General features: G+C 38.6%; 2 protein-coding genes across 3 annotated transcripts; one reads left to right on the plus strand and one right to left on the minus strand.

The window, feature by feature from the left end:
* Nucleotides 1-1319: 1319 nt before the first annotated feature.
* LOC120112162 lies at nt 1320-4911 on the minus strand. Its single transcript, XM_039130861.1, has 2 exons — nt 4783-4911; nt 1320-2809 (listed from the first exon to the last, which is right to left on the minus strand). The coding sequence occupies exon 2, from the start codon at nt 2803-2805 to the stop codon at nt 1504-1506; it is 1302 nt and encodes a 433-aa protein (XP_038986789.1). The 5' UTR covers nt 2806-2809; nt 4783-4911; the 3' UTR covers nt 1320-1503.
* A 2085-nt stretch (nt 4912-6996) lies between these two features.
* On the plus strand, nt 6997-17979 carry LOC103708566. Of its 2 annotated transcripts, none has more exons than XM_008793551.3 (6): nt 6997-7156; nt 9610-9709; nt 9819-10124; nt 10275-10357; nt 17115-17193; nt 17671-17979. In XM_008793551.3, the coding sequence occupies exons 2-6, from the start codon at nt 9655-9657 to the stop codon at nt 17805-17807; spliced, it is 660 nt and encodes a 219-aa protein (XP_008791773.1). In that variant the 5' UTR covers nt 6997-7156; nt 9610-9654; the 3' UTR covers nt 17808-17979. The 2 variants fall into 2 exon arrangements, with proteins under 2 accessions (XP_008791773.1, XP_008791774.1); XM_008793552.4 differs by having other exon boundaries at nt 7028-7184.
* Nucleotides 17980-18938: the final 959 nt, after the last annotated feature.

The following is an 18938-nucleotide window of genomic DNA, read 5'->3' on the forward strand; positions in this document are numbered from 1 at the left end:
CGAAACCCTTCCTCCTCCGGCCGAAGCCCCTTCCCGGCCGCCTTCTCTCCTTTGCAGGCGACCGGAGAGATGCAGCGCCCCCCGATCCGCCGGCAGAAAGGGTGCTCCTCCCTCGAGCAACGGCGGCGGGAGGCCGGCCCCTCTTTCCCCTTCTCCGAAGTGATGCCGGAGAAGAGGGGGAAGGCCGGAAGGTGATATCGAGGCCGAACCTTCTCCGGAGGGTCTTCACTGGCTCCGACCACGGCTAGGTAAGGCCGTGGCCCGAGGTAAGTACCCCCCCCTCCATTTTTTTTTTTGTTTCTTCTTCTTCTTCTTCTGTTTCCTTCTTCCCCTTTTTCTTTGTGGATACCGTGCCACCACCTCTCGGCCGGCGGAGGGGTGGGGCTCGGCTGAGGCTGGCGGCCTAGGGCCGCGTCTGTCGCCGGCACGGCCAGACCCGGCGGCCCTTGGCTGCCCCTCAGCCCTAGGGCGGCCGTGGCCAGGGCTGACCACCCGCAGGCCGAGTCCGGTTGGGCTCGGCCCGGGTGGCCGTTGGGCCTGAGCTTGGGCCATCCTCGGGCCGGCCCGCAGCTCGTGGGTCCGGCCCGTAGCCCGTAGGTCCTCCTCCTCCGGTCTCCCCTGTCAATGTTAAACCCCACTGTGTCGGTCTCCTCCTCTCTGTTTCTTTGATGAAACAGGGAGGAGAACACCCCATAGAGGGTTCCTCCACCCCTTTCTTGCCTAGACCTACCTACAGGGGTTCATACCTTGTTGTGGCTGGTTGAAGCTATGCAGTATCACTTCGGTACACTCCCTCCTTCCTCTCCTAAAGCTGCGGGGTTCCTTCTGCCTCTAGCTCCAGGGCTTAACTCTCTGGTACAGCAGATTTCAGAGGGTTAGAGGCTTAGGAGGGTATATCAAAAAAAACCAGGGGGTTAGCGGGTTTTAGGAGTTTAAAAACTCGGCTTATGATTTGACCCTGAAGGAGAGGTGGCATCCTCTCCTTCCTCAGTGTCCCGGGAGCCACCAGCTGCCCCTCCCCTTCAGGCCAGCTCACAGCTCGCCTGCCGAGGGGAAGAGGAGGTGGCGGGTTCCCGTTTTGCATGTTTGTGGAGGTCTTCTCCGTTGGCCACCTGGTGGTCCTGTCCTTTCAGCTCTCAAGCGGGAGATCATTATCATCTTGGGCCAGTGTGGCCTGCTAACCCCTCCCTGGCCCAATACTATTCAACTGGGCCCTACAGTATTGGGCCCGGTCTGTATTGGGCCCGGACATTACAATATATGCCCACACTTGCAGCCCATCTGATCGCTGTTGTCCAGGGACCAATCAATTTCCCCTGAAGGCATCACCTTCGTATGCTTGCAAGGTAATGCATAAAGAGTAAACAAATCCTGCCCAAAGTCTACATTGATGCCTTCATGACCATCAAATTCACTTAGCCCAACTAACTTTCCAAGAACTCCTTCCAAGACTAAATCCTGTAAATTACCACCTCCAAACTCTTGCAGTGGTCGACACAAAATCTACTGACCATTAGCATGTTTTGGCACATCATTTTTTAGGTGAGGCGGCCTTCTTTTCTTGGAAATGTTACATGAATGCTGGTCAGAAGAAGCTTTGGTTGCTTTGCTCAAACCTGAAGGTGAGGCAGCACACTTCCGGACACTATTGTCAGAACCTCTGGTTTTACATTCTGTAGCAGCTGACTTTGGTGTTGGACTGAATGCAAGCCTCCTTCTGCATCCTTTGTTGACTTGTCTGCCTGCTGGAGTGTTCTCCTGATGGAGTCTCAAGCTGACTAATTTTGATTCACGAGGACCTGAAACACCATCAATGCCTCCATCCTTACGAGGTGACAAGCATAGGAAGCTCTTGAATTCAAGGCATCTATAGGAGTTATGATCAAATGGCCAAAAGAGAGGTTCATCAAAATCAGATTCTCCTGTGGCATTGTTAACTTCATCTGTCTGGCCGATAGAAGATATGGAAGAATAGCTAGAAGGCCTGATTTGGAAATCCAGTTTGGCACTAAAGGAAGGGCTGGGAAAATCCAAATCAAAGATGTTGAACGCTTGTTCTGTGTCTTGTATCAACTCGGAATCCTCCTCTTCAAGATCCAATGAAGAAACCCATATGTCTGTTCTATCAAAATCTCGAGATGGCGTATCATCATATGTATTGAAGGATGTACAAGAATTATTAGTAACTGGCAAGTCCTCACTGAGAGATACCTCATATGAAGAATCACAACTATCAGAATGCCCATTCTGAGAATGTTTTACCTTATTTCTGACAGTTTCATGTAACTGCAAGACAATTTCTTTCTTCAGACCTTCCCCCTCAGTATCTTCACATTGTCTATTAAGAACTAAGGGTGTCTCGCCTGTAGGACTCATTCTAAATCCATCAAAGTTAGGAAAACCTTTGCCCTTATCAGAGAGAAAATCATAGCTTTCAGATAATAATGATGATGATGAGAACCGATCATGGATAGACAGATCCCTGCAATCAAACTCCCAAATATCTTGCGAGTCATCAGAACTAAACAATGATGAAGACTTATCTGAAGACAACCACATATAGTCACTCTCTTCGGACAATCCTTCAGTATAATCCACCGGCTTCTCCATATCAAAATTTTTGGCTTCTGATCCTGGAAGAAAAACAGTAGACTTCTCTGTATCAATTTGATTCAGGCCTGCCTTATGACCTCTCAAAGCATCTTTGGACCAACTACGGGTACTAGTGTTCTCAGAAATTGACTGAATTCTAGGCACCATCTCATTTGCTTGTTTGGAAGATTCATTGCTACCATTGAAGCCCATTTTTCTGGAATTCAAAAGTCAAGCTATCAGCACAGTGATATATCCAAATATGTAAGAAAATGAAGGTCCAAATCTTATATGAGACTGAAGGGGCCTGCTAAGACATTAGACCATGGCAGATCACAGGAAAACAAAAAAAAACCAAGTTAAGCACTTTACAAAGAACAGGACAAGGCATGTCACCTTTAAAGTTCAAAATGAAATTAATCGAGTTTGCACAAAATGACAACTGGCTAGAACTTCATGCTAGTCTGAAAAAACATAGAACTTCATGCGCAACGGCTACTAAAAGCAAGTAGAATAAAGGAAATTCTAACATTAGAAGCTTAGTAAACTACACAAATATACACCGGCTGACAAGTTTGGTTAATAAATATCAAGTACAACTGAGCTTAATAAATATCAAGTACAAGTGAAGGAAATACCTACCATAAGTACAATAATCCATAACTTCCAATAGCCACAGCAGAACTCTAGCTGCTACTTTTAACATCTCACAATCTCAGATTGGTCAGATGCAAACCAATATCTAGACATGTTAAAAAACAAGCAAATTCAAGTAACTCCATGGTAATGCAAATCTGTGTTTCATAATCTTTATCCATTAAATACTTCCATGAATTCATGAAACCGAACATATGGATCAGTATGAATATTTTAGAGTGAAATAACCCTTTGATGCTAATTCCTGCAATGCCCCCAGCTACCCCAAAACCTTCAATCCTGTCATAGGCCTCATCTTCAACAGTACCCCAGATAGTCATTTCAAAGTAAAATGCCAAGTTAATTGTTTTAAATTATGACATTCAAGCTATATCAGGTATCACATAAAACCAAGATGCTTCGGTGAGTCAAAGATGGTAAAATTCCCAACAGTTATGTTCCTTGAATTTAGGGATCCGATAGATGCAGCACAAGGATGCAGACCTATGAGTGAAGAAGAACTTTGAGGTGCAAGGTATCTGATTACTCTCATGGAGTATTATGTGCTTTCTATCTCAACATTAATTGCAATAGACTCACTTTCTTGCCAAAAACCCAGAAAAAAACTGAGGAAAACAAAATAGCTCACTCATTTATAGTCATCTGATCAACATGTGAGGATCAAAAGCCCATCCAACTATATAGTTACCGACAAACATGCGACATTAGCACAATATATCACAAATGTGCTGGAAGAACACCTAATCAAGACCCTCCTGTAGACATCCTAAATTGATGATGACAATAGCATCAAGGGCGTGAACAAGTGTGCATGCACCGCACTATGAACTGACAGAGTTTAAATAATTGCAATCCAATCCATTGTTAGTGGCTACTGTGTTTGGTGATACGTCTAGTTCAGCATCCCATACATCACAGGATATAACAACAAAATCAATATTTTTTTTTGTTACATAGAAAATGAATCATTCATCGCAGCCAAATGAAAAAAAAGCGAAATCACAAATTAAGTGCTTCAAAATTTCAGGGAGCGTTTAGAGAGAAGAAAAAATAGAGAGACAGCAGGAAAAATCTTATTTTCCTGAAGAAAAAAGAGAACAAAAGCTCATGTGTAAGCAAATAATTCTCATAAAAGAATTGAAGATCAAATCCGAATATGAAATATTGTTCATTAAAAATTCCGAAAATAAAATATTAGCCAAAGCATCTCCAAGTACTTTATTTTTAAGCTTAAAATAGTACAAACCTCCTAAAAATCTCGACTTCCTATCAGTCTAAAATTAAAGAAACGAACAAAACCAGTTCCATTGATCGACTATAAATCATCAGAACAGATTAAAGCCCAAACCAAAACGCAAAACATCAACTTTTTATTCTAAAAACAAAAAATAACCATTCTTTGATCCTTTCAACCTAAAAATAATCGCAAAAATACCAATCCAAGTATTATAAAAACATAGAAAAGCATCAGATTAACCAGAAAAATTAGGAAAAAGTCCAATCTAAAAGCCAAAAAATCGAAAAAAAAATTACCTGGAGAAAGGGTTCTTCGAGAAGCGACGACCAAGAGGGCAGAACGGGCATTTAATCGCTCCTGTGACCGTAAAAAAGAGTGAGATCACTCCATCTTTTAGCGTTACTTATAGGCCAAAGAAGGTTTTATTAGTCTTTCGAGAACGAGAAGGAGAGATATTTCCCGCGTCCGACTCGTTTCTCTTGTCATCATGCACCATAAATCTCATACTTACCATAAATACCCTTGCTTTAATATCGGCATCCTCTTTTTTTTTCCTATGAGACGGATAAGAAGGAGGGTAATTTGGTCACTTAGAGTCATGAGACTATAAATAGGGTTGAGTTGGTGAGAAGGGTAGGAAGGAGTCTAGTCTGAGTTTGGATAAAGTCAAGAGACCCCACATAGAGGTAGCTTTTTTAGACTTCGGATTGGTATCCAAAGTTGCAAGGCATGTAAGATATGATATCTCATAGCATACACATAAAATTATTAAAATTAAATTAATAGTTTATACATCTCTGAGTAGGTTATAGCATAAATAAGTTTAGTAACTATTTCTTATTAAATTACAGTAATGGGTGGAAGAGTGCAATGGGAGGTTACAAACATAAAACATGAGACACAATGATAAGAATGTTAAGTGAATGCTCAATGAGTTAGGAGAGATTGAGTTGAAAGTGAGTATGTTGAGGGTGAAAATTAAGGGGAAAATGGAAACTTGCTTGTGATCAAGGTTTGCCTACTTATCATGAGATCATAGTTCAAATTTAGAATAGGAAGGTAGGAAGAAGCATACAAGCATATTCTTGAAGAGTAAAATTAACTAATGAAGGGTTGGTCTTGTTAGCATAAAGTTATGATTACCAAAAAAAGGATTTGAATTTTCTTCATATGTTAGGAGGAGGATTAGGCATAGGGGCTTTCTTGAAATTTATTCATAGATTTTGATTCTGCGAGTCAAAATTTATGATTATAAAAAAGAGAAAAAGGATAAACAATAAAGTAAAAAAGTGAGGTATTTCTTTGCTTTCCTTTTGATTTTTTCCTGTTTCTATTGGTTGCCTTTGAACCTTTCACCTATTGATTGCTATTAAATTTTTTATAAATACATACTGTTGAGATAACGCCTAAAATCATATAATTTTGTATGATATACTACCTATAGTTAACCTCATCATTGGCACGATTAAAAAATTTAGATACATTACTATAGTTAACCTCACTGTAGCCTCAAATATGTTAACTAGATTATTTGTAACATGTGCTAGTAATCGTACTACACGATTTTAATTGAATCTTGTCTTCATCAAAAAGTAGGGGAGTTGAGGGGTATGCTTGCAAGGAGAGTTACCCCTAGTGGCCCAAATTTTTCTATAGGCTTCATCAACCAAAAGAAAGTTTTTCTTGCCTCCATAAGTGGTTAGCTATCTATTGTTTATACTTCAACTCTGAATTGAGTTTTGTTTTGAATGGTTTGCCCAATGATTAGGTTGAGATCTTGTTTTTCTAATATAATGCAATGTATAGTATCATGCAATTTGGAATTACAAGGATTAGCACTCTCAACCGAACTATCGCAAAATCAAAATAGGAAATGATCAATAAACAAGAAAATATATAGGGAATAATCAAGTTTGCTGTATCTTTAGTTACTTTATCACTCCCTAGCAAAAGATTGGGTGGTAAACAAAAGAATTTAGAGTGCCAAAGAAGAAATGATACAAAGGCCACTTCTTCCATCAAGATGTCAACTAGCTGATAATTAGATCAAACAAATTGAACTTGAAAAGTCATGTTGACAATGAGATCTCAAACTAGATAATAGTCGATCTTGATTGATGTGTTTTGTTCAAGTATGAAAGATTAGGTTAGTTGCCATGTGTGTTGTGCTAATATTATCAAATTAAAGAATCACTAAAGTATATATTGGAAAACTAAGAACTTGCAATAAATAGGAAATCTACATCCTTTCAGAGGCCGTGACAACCAGAGCTTTGTAAATATAACTTACATAAAAATTAGATCGGTCAGGAGTCTCAAGCCAGTTATAATTACTCGTAACTTTATAGCTGACCTATTAGAGTCTGCAGATCATGTGCAGAATCTTTGGAAATGTAAGTTACCTTTTTATTACAGGCCCATCTCCTTTTTATTTAAAAAATTAAATAAATGAAAGAAGTGTCTTCCACAAAAAGGGGGTGAGCTTATCATTTTCGTGAGAGAGTCGACCGTTGGCTTCGCTTTACATATAGGGGAGGAGACTAGCCGTTAGGTTCATGCAATCCCTCCCTCTCCGTTTCCGCTCTCCTAAGAAAAGCGCTCTCGCTGTTTCCTCTCGGATCTAGGGCAAGAGTTCTCGTCAATAGTTCTCAAATCGATCGAGAAATTAAGGTATCTCGCAGACGCGAATCGATATCTGGTAACGCCTCCCCTTCGTCTTCCCCCTTTTTTGTTTTCTAGTTTTAGTAAGTTCTCCGAATCTTGGTGTTTTAGGGGTTTTCTTCGCATCGATGCGTTCCACTTCTGTTTGATTCTTTTCTCCTTCTAGTTTCCTGTAGTAATTTCTCTTTCTTGCTTGATTTTATATAAAAATTTGATATTTTGCATTTTTTAAAGTATCGCCTTGATACGTCTTCTGAGAATTCCCCCGATCCCCGGGTTCCTTTCTCCATGGAAGAGCTCTGGCTTAATCTTTTTTTTTTTCCTCGATGATTTCGTCTTAAAGCCGAATTTCTTGAAAAGAAATGTTGGCAACCCATGAATCTTTAGCAAGAAAAGTTTTGAAATAATTAATTTAACGCCCCACCTTCTGGTTCTTTAAAGCTGTGTCAGTCTGTTGTCTCTATTATAATTCTTTTATCTTGCTACCAGGTTATACGAGAAGATGATGTTGGATGGGAATGTCATTAGGTTTGGTTACTAGAGATGGAAAAATTAGATCCGAACTTATTGTTCCATGTCTGTTTTACTATGGTTCGTCTTCCCCCTTTTTTCTTTTCTAGTTCTAGTAAGTTCATCGAATCTTAGTGTTTTAGGGGTTTTCCTCGCATCGATGCATTCCACTTCTGTTTGATTCTTTTCTCCTTCTAGTTTCCTGTAGTAATTTCTCTTTCTTGCTTGATTTTATATAAAAATTTGATTGTTAGCATTTTTTTAAACTATTGCCTTGATACGTCTTCTGAGATTTCCCCTGATCCCCGGGTTCCTTTCTCCATGGAAGAGTTCTGGCTTAATCCTTTTTTTTTCTTGGATGATTTCATCTTAAAACCGAATTTCTTGAACAGAAATGTTGGCAACCCCATGAATCTTTAGCAAGAAAAGTTTTGAAATAATTAATTTAATGCCCCACCTCCTGGTTCTTTAAAGCTGTGTCAATCTGGTGTCTCTATTATAATTCTTTTATCATGCTACCAGGTTAGACGAGAAGATGATGTTGGATGGGAATGTCATTAGGTTTGGTTACTAGAGATGGAAATTAGATCCGAACTTATTGTTCCATGTCTGTTTTACTATGGTTCGTCTTCCCCCTTTTTTCTTTTCTAGTTCTCGTAAGTTCTCAGAATCTTAGTGTTTTAGGGGTTTTCCTCGCATAGATGCGTTCCACTTCTGTTTGATTCTTTTCTCCTTCTAGTTTCCTGTAGTAATTTCTCTTTCTTGCTTGATTTTATATAAAACTTTGACTTTTTGCATTTTTTAAAGTATTGCCTTAATACATCTTCTGAGATTTCCCCTGATCCCCGGGCTCCTTTCTCCATGGAAGAGTTCTGGCTTAATCTTTTTTTTTTTTCTTGGATGATTTCGTCTTAAAACTAAATTTCTTGAAAAGAAATGTTGGCAACCCCATGAATCTTTAGCAAGAAAAGTTTTGAAATAATTAATTTAATGCCCCACCTCCTGGTTCTTTAAAGCTGTGTCAGTCTGTTGTCTCTATTATAATTCTTTTATCTTGCTACCAGGTTATACGAGAAGATGATGTTGGATGGGAATGTCATTAGGTTTGGTTACTAGAGATGGAAAAATTAGATCCAAACTTATTGTTCCATGTCTGTTTTACCATGGTTCTTGGGCAGTGATCTGTGTATTTAGATTCTTTTACGTTGATTAGTGCTAGATGAGAATGTTTGCTTTCTTCAAACTAGATGTTGGCCGCTTACCGTAGTGATGCATCAAGAAGGGATCAGTCAGCATGTTATTTTATGTAGTTTTCACAGAATGCATGATATTTATATAATTACTTTTCCACGTGTAATGCTTTGATCTTTATATGACTCTATGCTTTTCAAGTTTATTAATTGATATGTGGTTTATTCTGTTCATGCATATTTTATTTACCATGAATATACTGTTAGTGATGAGGTTTGAGTCATACAAGCATGGCAATGTGACAAAAGAATCAGATCCCATAATCCAAATTAGGGATTTGCCGGGTCCCTTAGGGACAATACAAACCAAAATCTGCTAAATTGGTACCGAGACCGTACCTGTAACCAGCACGCCAATTTTTTTCAATAAAGTTTGAATTAGCGATAATCATTTTTTTTTAATTTTTTCAATAATTTTAGGTACAATTTGATGTTTCTTGATGTTTTTTTTTATGTTTCTTGATTTTTTTTTTTGATGTTTTTTCATGTTGTTTGATGTTTCTTCTTCTTCTTCTGCTCCGAACCAGCCTTCACAGCCGAACCGACCGGTTACTTCAGCTCGGTTCGGTTTGGCGGACCGTGTAGCAAACAATTCCCAAGAAGCAAACACTTCATCTTACTTTAGATATTCTGATTCCTTCATCTTGATGTGAAGTTTCCACAGGTTTTTCTAAAATTTTTGTATGTGAAATTTGTCATCAGGATTTTCTTTGACTACTTCTGAAAGGTTGACTCTGGCAGAAGTCTATGGCTTCTCGAACTCCTCTTGTTGTTCAGAATGAGAATGTACGCAATTATAGAGGTATATATAGCTTCTGATGTTTGCAAAACTGGATTTTTACTGCACATGTTCATGTAGAGTTTTATTTGGAAGACCACAATGAATTTAAAAATGTTTGTTGTGCTCCCAGGAAAAGGTGTCGATGGGGTGAAAGCTGATCTTTCAAAACCTGCAAAAACTGGCCGTCAAGTCAGAAAAGCTTTGACGGATCTTTCAAACACTGGCACACCTCTGGTTGCTGGTGTATCAAAGACCTCTGCTTTGAAAGAGAAGTCTGGAATACGTGGCCGTCAGACCACCCTGAATGCCCCAAAGAGTACTATTTTCACTGATGAGGAGATAAAGATTTGCAACGAATGGGCCAGGGAGGGAATTGAGCATGCTCATTTCACAGGAAATGACTTACAGAAGCTCCAGAGTGATATGGAGGAAGAACGTAAGATCCATACCATGTCCTAGTTTTTCTTTTCTTTTTTTCCCCTGGTATGTTTGTTGAGATTTCTTTCTATTTCTCACAGTTTCTGGCTTATTGTATTACTGGTTCATCCACTTATTAAAGTGATGTTTTTACTTTTTATTAATTTAGGCATAAAAAAGAAAGTTGAGAAGGTACTGTCTGGATTGCACGAGTGGTCAAATGTTGCCTACGATTTTGGGTTGCCAGTGAAGGTATGTGGTTTGATTGGTAATCTTGTGTTCTTAAATATCATATAATCCTATGGTAGTAGTAATTTATAAGAAGTGCTGTGACAATTTATATGTAACAGTTAGAACGCAGCCACAAGACACTATAGCAATAATGCTTTCTTATAATAACATACTTTATGAACATCACTTGATTTTTATGAAAAAAACAATTGATTTTGGGTTTACCCTTTTTTTAAACACAGAATATTGTGTGCAAGCTAATTGAGTATGTTTTGTTCATTATGTCTCTCTCTTAGGGAAAAAATCTAACGATGTCATCCTCACCATAAAACCTCCTATGAACACTACTAAACTTACTAATCTTTCATTACACTCAAAGGGATTTTGGACTGTCAACTTAATAGTTGTAGCAGGAGGCACTCTTTGGCTCATTTTCTTTCCTTTTTCTTTTCTTTCTTGTTTCTTTCTTTTCTTTTCTTTCTTTGTGCATGCATGAAGATGGCGGGTGTGATTATTTTATCAACTATCTGGCATTTGTCTGAAAGAAAATGACACAGAGGACATAATTTTGCTCATTCTAAAATGCAACAGACTATAAGTGAGATTTTAGCTTCCTGAATTGCTTCGTATGATTCTCAGACCCAAATAGAGTAGGATATGGTTCTTCTCCCTTTCTTATAGTTTCTTAACTATAGGGTTTATTATCTGACAATAACATATCCTGCAAGTCTGATCCATATACTTTAGGATAGGCTTTTCTGCATCCTTCTTTACCACAAAATATGTAGCAAGGCTTTTCTGAAATATGAACTTTGTCTTTAAACAACCAGGTTCCACTAATGCAAGTTAATTAGAATATTTTGTTTAAGAACACCTGTGAACTCATTATGTACAAATATAGAATTGCTGATATATATCATCACAAAATCAAATACTAGAATTTGGCATTTCAATGTTTTTCCTTCATTACCTTGCATTGTCTCCCATTTTAATCAGTATACAGGTGCGCATGTTAAGAAAGAAAGACATAATTTGGAATTTCTTTAGGTTGCATTTCAATTTCAAATTTAGGTCGGTTTAGGAAATGGATAGAGCACTTGTAGCTGATCTTAGACTTTGTTACTGTAGTCATAGAAAAGAAAATTAAACTATGTATATGGTCTATTCTACTAGGGATTATGTTGTGGAGTTAACGCTTTTAGAGCTGATGAATTATGAGTTGTATTTGTTATATTCTTTATCCATGTGCGTGCAACATTGAAAACAGTGTTGTGGTGCTTGTGCCCCCCTTCCATTGGAGGAGACAGTTTGCTTCTTGGGATGTGCATCCCCAAGCATTTGAGTCGTTTTTATGAAATGATTAGTGGCACTTCTACTATTTTTCTCAAAAAGAAGACAAGAATCTTAACCATGTTTGCATCGGCTATGGCCCCATGAAAGATTTCATGCAACACTTCAATTTTCATTTGACAAGATAGTTTGCAAGCTTCCATCACTTGTGTGCGTTGCAACACTTCCATCTTATATGAACTTCTAAATCTGAGTCTTGCAAATCATTACTTGTTAAAATTTTCACCATGTATTTCTTGCAACCTTTTCTTTTAGTTATTATTACAAAATTTGTCAAAATCATTGTTCATCCCAAATGAAACAAGTTTTATTATCATTTATTGATTACCATTAGAAGGGCTTTTACATTGTTAGACAATTTTTATACTATCAGGGATGGTATAATAGATTATTAAGTATTGGGATCACCGTCCGCATAATCAGTACCAAGACCCATACCAGTCAGTGGATGGGTCAGTACAGTACGAAACCGGTACCGTACCAACACATGATATGCTTGGGTGTGCTGGTCCCATATTGGCATGACTATTTTTTTTTTTTAGTTTTTCAAGTTGATTTAAATGGTAATCAATCTTTTTGAATATTTTCAATGATTTTAAGTCTAATTTGATATTTTTTTCATAATTTTATTGATATTTTATTATATTTTTTATTATATTTTTATAATCTCGGTTTAACCTAAATGATTCATCTTATTATTTTAAGATATCACAAAATATAAAATGATTAATGAGATGCTACATACTACAAAAAGCAACATGAAATATCCTCAAATCAAGTAGTGAGGTAAAAAATATAAAATAATATAATCAATTACATTTTTTTTAAAAGTAAAATCTTGTTGAGTAGTATTGCCTTATGTAGACATCCAAATTGTTAGCATAATCAGAATGTACATCAGCCCACCTTCCTAACCAGGCGGCGTTGTAGTCTTGTTTGTTCAAATCATAAGAAACGCGCTCTAGGTTTTAAGTATTCTCGGATTTCTTACTAAAGCTCTGGCTCTAAGAGGTGTCCTCTGGATGATAAATTGACTGATAAAATGGCCGTGAAAGGGCCTATTCGAATAAGTATCATATTTCTAGCCTGTGACGGGGCAAATAGTAGTTTCACGTTTCGAGCCTGTGATGGGGCAAACTATAGTTTCACATTTCTAGCCGTGACGGGGCATACAATGGTTTCACATTTTTAGCCTATGATGAGGCAAACAGTAGTTTCATATTTCTATTATGTGACGGAAAAAATAGTAGAATCACATTTCCAATTTGTGACTGGGCAACCAATGACAATGAGACGAGCTCAAAGTCCTTGTACATTTAATCAAGTTCACATCCACACACTTCAATTTCTTTTTATTTTCAGCTTTAGACTAACCACAGTCACGTTTTTCGCCTGTGATGGGGCAATCAATATAACATGGTTAGTCAAGCATCAGACCCATTAACCCGATTTTGCAAGTGTAAGTTATGCTAATATATGCATCCATCATACTATTAATTATAAGCAGACATGATCAAAATATGATTTAATACCGAAACCATCATAAAACTATTCTTGCTTCTTACTTATCCGATCATTAGAATATCATACATATATATGTACAAAATATCTATATCATGCAAATCAGTGTACAAGAATTCTAATATATGCATCCATCATACTATCAATTATAAGCAGACATGATCAAAATACGATTTAATACCAAAACCATCATAAAACTATTCTTGCTTTTTACTTATCCGATCATTAGAATATCATATATATATGTACAAAATATTTATATCATGCAAGTCGGTGTACAAGGATTCTTACCTCATTGTCGACAACTCAGATAGACTAATCACCTGCCCAAACCGCGATCTACGAACCGAGGTGCGTAGAACTCTACTCAACGTCCTCTTATCTAAAAGATTGCTCTCCTACGGAACCAAGTCAACATCAAAAATTGCCCGAGGTATCCGACAACCTAGAACCCTCTACTGTCCACTAAAGGGGTCCACCAACATTGCAACCCAGGACTATCCAACAACCCTCTCAACCAAAGATTCCCCCAGATCAAGCTAGAGAGGGAAAGTACCAACAAGAAGAGAGTATAAGATCTCGTTGGGCTTCTTCCTGCCTGGATGAATGTAGCCCCATGCAAAACCAGAGCTAATGTGAAAATAGACTCATATAGGAAGATATACAAGGCCAACTACATAATGACGCCCAATTGTTTGAATCAATCATGTACAGTGTAACTCATTCTATCTAATCAAGAAATATATGTCCAATTAAGATAATAGATCAGGGGTTATCAATTATGGATCCAATAGTAGTTGACAACAGTCGGGTGCAGGATAGACCGGGTCGACTAGGTAGTAGTGTCCGACGATCCAAGTCGGTCCGCTCTGACTAGTCCAACCAGTCAAATCATGAAACAAGAATCTGACTTATGGTATAGATAACACAATAGAGATTCATAATGATAGAATCCATTGGTACTCGGCGATGGTCGGTGTAAGGCCAGCGTGACGGGTGGTTGCAGCGACACTAGACCAGGACCGTCTATTAGATCAACTAGATAGTAACATTCGGGTGCTCGGATTGATCGATTTAGTTAGTCTAATAAGTCATCTCAAGAGAGTTAGGCTATAGTATAAATAGTTCAATAAAAATTGATGATAATGAAATTCAAACGTGCTTAATAAGTGCCGTGGTGAGGGGCTGGCATGCTGCCCAACGACTATAGACTGGGGCCCTCCTCTAGAGCCAACCAAAAGTCACTGGGAGATGCCCTTACCAGGTCTGAGAATCCTAGAGAGAGACAATCTAGGTGGAGAAAAATAAGAGAGAGAAAACCAAAAGAGAGGAAAGAGAAAGGGAGAGAGGAGAGATAAAGAGAGAGAGCTCTCTCTTTTTTTCCAAAATAGGGGAGAGTTTGTCTCTCCCTTTTCTCTTCTCGAATCAGGGGTGGTGCGGCCAAGGGTGGTCGAGCTTCGGCGACGGCGGTTTTCAGCCGCGGCAGAAGTTACGACCTTATGTCTAGAAGAGGTAAGTTAACTTAAATAACATGTATAAGTTAAGCCAAGGGTGGTCGAGCTCCGGCGACGGCGGTCTTCAGCCGTGACAGAAGTTGCGACCCTATGTCTAGAAGAGATAAGTTAACTTAAATAACTTGTGTAGGTTAACTGGTGTATTCATTATTAACATACTACAACACTGTTCTTTTTTACAAACCAAAATATTTAGAGAGGACACCGACAGCTTTGGAGTATCCGCAGCTATCGTAAGTAAGAAAAGTATGAATCCAAGTATATTACACATCAGGAGAACATTTATCTGATGTTAGATGGTTACTAATATGATACTTTTATATATAATTTTTTTAATATTTTTACAGTTGAATGGTAGATTCATTTTAGTTTGTCCGTGAAAAATTTTAAGCGGCTAGCTATCTGGATCCTCCTTCGGACGGTCTCCTTGAGTGGCTTGAGTGCAATTAGTCCACCTTCAGTCTCATTCACAGCAAGCAGAGGAACCGTTTGACACAGAAGCACCTCAATAATCTTGCATATATATTCATTACAATTTGAGGTTGAGACTGAAGTACATTTAGAAGAAAGTGGACCTAAAGTACACATATCCGATCCATAGTGGTTTCATTGATGATGAGAATGATCCTATGATCAGATGGCTTGTGGGCCAGCAGCAGAAGCCGGAGCTTGATGAGCGAGGATCGCCTCCATGACCGGTTAGTTTCGTAGCCAACGAGGCTAGGGTCGATGCAAGGCAACGGAAAGAGAGCAATATTTCATGCATCCTTCCAACTGATCAGCCACAACCACAGGAGAGCCGATCACCATATGACTCCTTATTCGAGATATTCTCTCAAAGATATGATCGAGAGATGCTTAGACGAGGCCACTGTGCTACCCGATCGACTCGGTCAGGAGGCGACATACATCTCCCAACATAGCCAAGCAAAGAGGAGCATGAAGGATAAGCAGATAGAGAGTGGCACAAATGGTAAGCAGACAACAAGTGGCACGAAGGATAAGAAAACAGCTGCCTAGGCGCACACCAAAAAAGAAAAACAAAAAGCATCTGCAGCCCTAATGAAGAGCATGGAAGAGAAGCTAGTTCGTTCAAATTCAGAGATCAGGAGCAACAGTTCTAGTGGTCATGGATTTGCTAGCCAAAAAGAGAGTGGAGGACATGAGACTACTATTTATGAGACAGTCGCAGGGTAGTTTTTGATTTACCAGTGAGTCCTAGTTTATGCTTGCTACACAACATAGGGACCATGATGCACAATCTGGTAGAGCCTGCGAGGATCCGATTACATATAGAAGACGGGCTCTTTGAGGTCATTCAGGAGGATACGATGCAACTGCAGATGATTTCGCACGTGGAGTAGCATCTAGATATATGAAGTTCTAAGTCGTATACTGGATCTTATTATCCGCAGCCACATGCAGCTTATAACCCATATAGATACAGACATGGATATGGAGCGTCTGAGGCTCTTTTGGTGGCTACTATCCTGCGCAGCTCGGAGCATCTTATGGGTCAGATTTTGCTGCCGGCTTATTCGGATGGCCCCCTTCACAGCTATTTTATTAGCCAATTTATTAGCCAAAGAACACTTCTTAGAGCCAGAGCTTCAGAAAAAAATCCGAGAGTGCTTATAACTCGGAGCATGTTCTTTATGGGATGAACATATAAGACTACAACGCCGCTTGGTTAGAGGGGTGGGTTGATATGCCTCCTGACTATGCTAATGATCCGGATATCTACGAGAGACATCATCATTTGACGAGATTTTAGATATTGGTATGTATGTTGTACTTTAATTATATATAATTGATTGTATTATTTTATATTTTTTACGTCACTACTTGATTTGAGAATATTTCATGTTGCTTCTTGTAGCTTGTAGCAACTCATTAATCATTTTATGTTTTGTATCATTTTAAAATAATAAGATGCATTATTTAGGTTAAACTTGGATCATAAAAATATCAAAAAATATCAAATTAGACTTAAAATCATTGAAAAAGTTTAATAAGATTGATTACCAATCAAATCAACTTGAAAAACTTTAAGAAAAATGGGTGTGCCGGTATGGACCGGCATGCCCAAGCGTACCGTGTTCCATACTGACCCATCGCTGTGTATAAAGCGAACTCTAGGGGCAGCAACTTCACCCCAGTTCCACACCATCTCTGTGTTATTTACTATACTGCCTGCACTCTCTCATCATGATGGCTTTAGAGCCAGCATCCTTTCCATTGAGAAACACTTTCCCACTCTATCAGATGCTGAGCACATGCAAGTAACTAATTTATGTAATTGTCTGAATATTTTCGTTTATATTTTTTCGGGATCTAGTAGTGTATTTTTAAAGAGTTGCTAGAGCTTAAACTTTTTTTTGTTTCTGACTCAGGAAGTCAAGGATACTGAATATATAGCGAAGATACAGTTGGAGCCGGAGTTGCCTCCTCTCATTAAAAAGTCATCTTCAGGTCTCTCTCTCTGTCTTTGTGTGCATCTCTCTCTCTCTATATATATGTATGTGTGTGTATGTATATGTATGTATGTATGTATAGGGTTCAAGTTACAATTTTTTTTAATAGAATGATGGTAGTCCCACATTGATGGCCTGAGCCTTTAGATGTGATGTCTTTAAAGTGCTTACATACCGAAAATCATGTCGTTTGAGACCCTAGCCTATGCATCAAATGGTCAAAGTTTGGACAGTTTCAATAACATAAAACATATAGTTTAGAGGTAGACCACATTCAATGGTTTGGAGCATCGATATGGGACTCCCATCATCCAATTCAAAAAATAGGTGTGATTCTATAAAAGTTTTACACCAGGTATCACTTGATCTTGACTGTAGTTTCTGATACAACATATGCTCATGCGATACCCACTTTGCTGTCTTGTAAAAGTGAGTATTATTTTTTTCCTAATATGTGCTATTATTTTGCTTTCAGTTAAGAAAGACATTGTTGATCTTCCTTTTGATCTGGAGCTTGATCATCTTCCAATTGTTGACCATGAAATTGAGTTCAAGTTGAAAGATGAGCCGTCGCCTCAGAAGCATCTTTCATCCATGTCTTTGGCACTTTAGAGTAGAGATCAATTGGGAAACATTAAAATCTGTCAAGCTTGGGATTTTTTTTTCTTCTGAACACATTGGTTTTTGGGATACCTTATGCTGTTTGTACATGAAAAGATGCTGCTTAACGCAAATATTCTCATCCTTCTGTCTGTAATGGATCACTATCTACATTTTGCCATTACTTTCCTAACCATTCTTTGAAGACTTTGATGCTGAAGCAAAGAAATCCCATGCCAGCCCTGTTTCCTGCTTGGTGGAAATCAGTACAATAAAGGTTCATTGGAATAAAACATTGTTGACCGAAAGGTAGATCCTCAGCTGTTTCTTAAGAATCAATGATGTTTGGGTTTAACGATACAGCCATTGGCTTACAAAACCTTGCCACCAACAGACCAGCCTAAAAATTTCCCAGGCCTTTTGCTGCATTTGTTTCCGACTCTTACATGGTGTGTCATTGTTTCTTGGAAGAAAAGTTCTTGGCTGCAGAACTACACTGTTCTGCAATTCTAGAAATGTAGAACCAGGAGCATTGCTCGAGAAACCAGCCTCATCACAGCACATATTTTTTGCTGGAATGACTGATGGCAATTTGATGCTTGCCATTCATGGAAAGTACCTTACAAATGGATTGGCCATGGCATGTTAATTTGTCAATAGCAGAATGTAATGCGAACGATTGCCTGCCGGATCTGCAACGTCTGTTATGCCCCTGAAGAGACTGCAAAATGTTGCAACTACTGTTGAGATGCTGCAGCTACGTCACTACCTCATAAGAGGACAACTTTACACAATGGAGGATGAATGAGTGCTGGATTCCTACACTTTTAACATGTGGCTTAGCTTATAACATGGAAGAGAAATGAGAATCGTGTGGCAGGGAGCATGGTCAATTGGGGACACGATTCTTGTATCTTCTTATCAGTGGAAAGGCTCTGGCCTTCCTATCATGGCTTATGACCAATTCTTCATCATACACAGAGACACAGAGAGAGAGAGAGAGAGGTAATTAACTATTTCACAATCACTACCTATCAAATGATCTCATTTCATAACCATTTACAACAATTATAAGCGGCCTCAACAGAACATAGCTAGTGGAAAAGAGAGAGATGTTAATTAAATCTTTCATAATCACTGCCT

This window comes from Phoenix dactylifera, chromosome 10 (assembly GCF_009389715.1).
Source record: "Phoenix dactylifera cultivar Barhee BC4 chromosome 10, palm_55x_up_171113_PBpolish2nd_filt_p, whole genome shotgun sequence".
NCBI classification, from domain to species: domain Eukaryota; kingdom Viridiplantae; phylum Streptophyta; class Magnoliopsida; order Arecales; family Arecaceae; genus Phoenix; species Phoenix dactylifera.

Excerpts from the sequence above, each read along its gene's own strand:
- LOC103708566 (XM_008793551.3), top strand. The coding sequence starts at position 9,655 with ATGGCTTCTCGAACTCCTCTTGTTGTTCAGAATGAGAATGTACGCAAT. Across the intron at positions 10,125-10,274 it reads GAGTGATATGGAGGAAGAAC|GCATAAAAAAGAAAGTTGAG; the intron begins GTAAGATCCATA and ends TTATTAATTTAG. Across the intron at positions 17,194-17,670 it reads CATTAAAAAGTCATCTTCAG|TTAAGAAAGACATTGTTGAT; the intron begins GTCTCTCTCTCT and ends TTTTGCTTTCAG.
- LOC120112162 (XM_039130861.1), bottom strand. The coding sequence starts at position 2,805 with ATGGGCTTCAATGGTAGCAATGAATCTTCCAAACAAGCAAATGAGATG.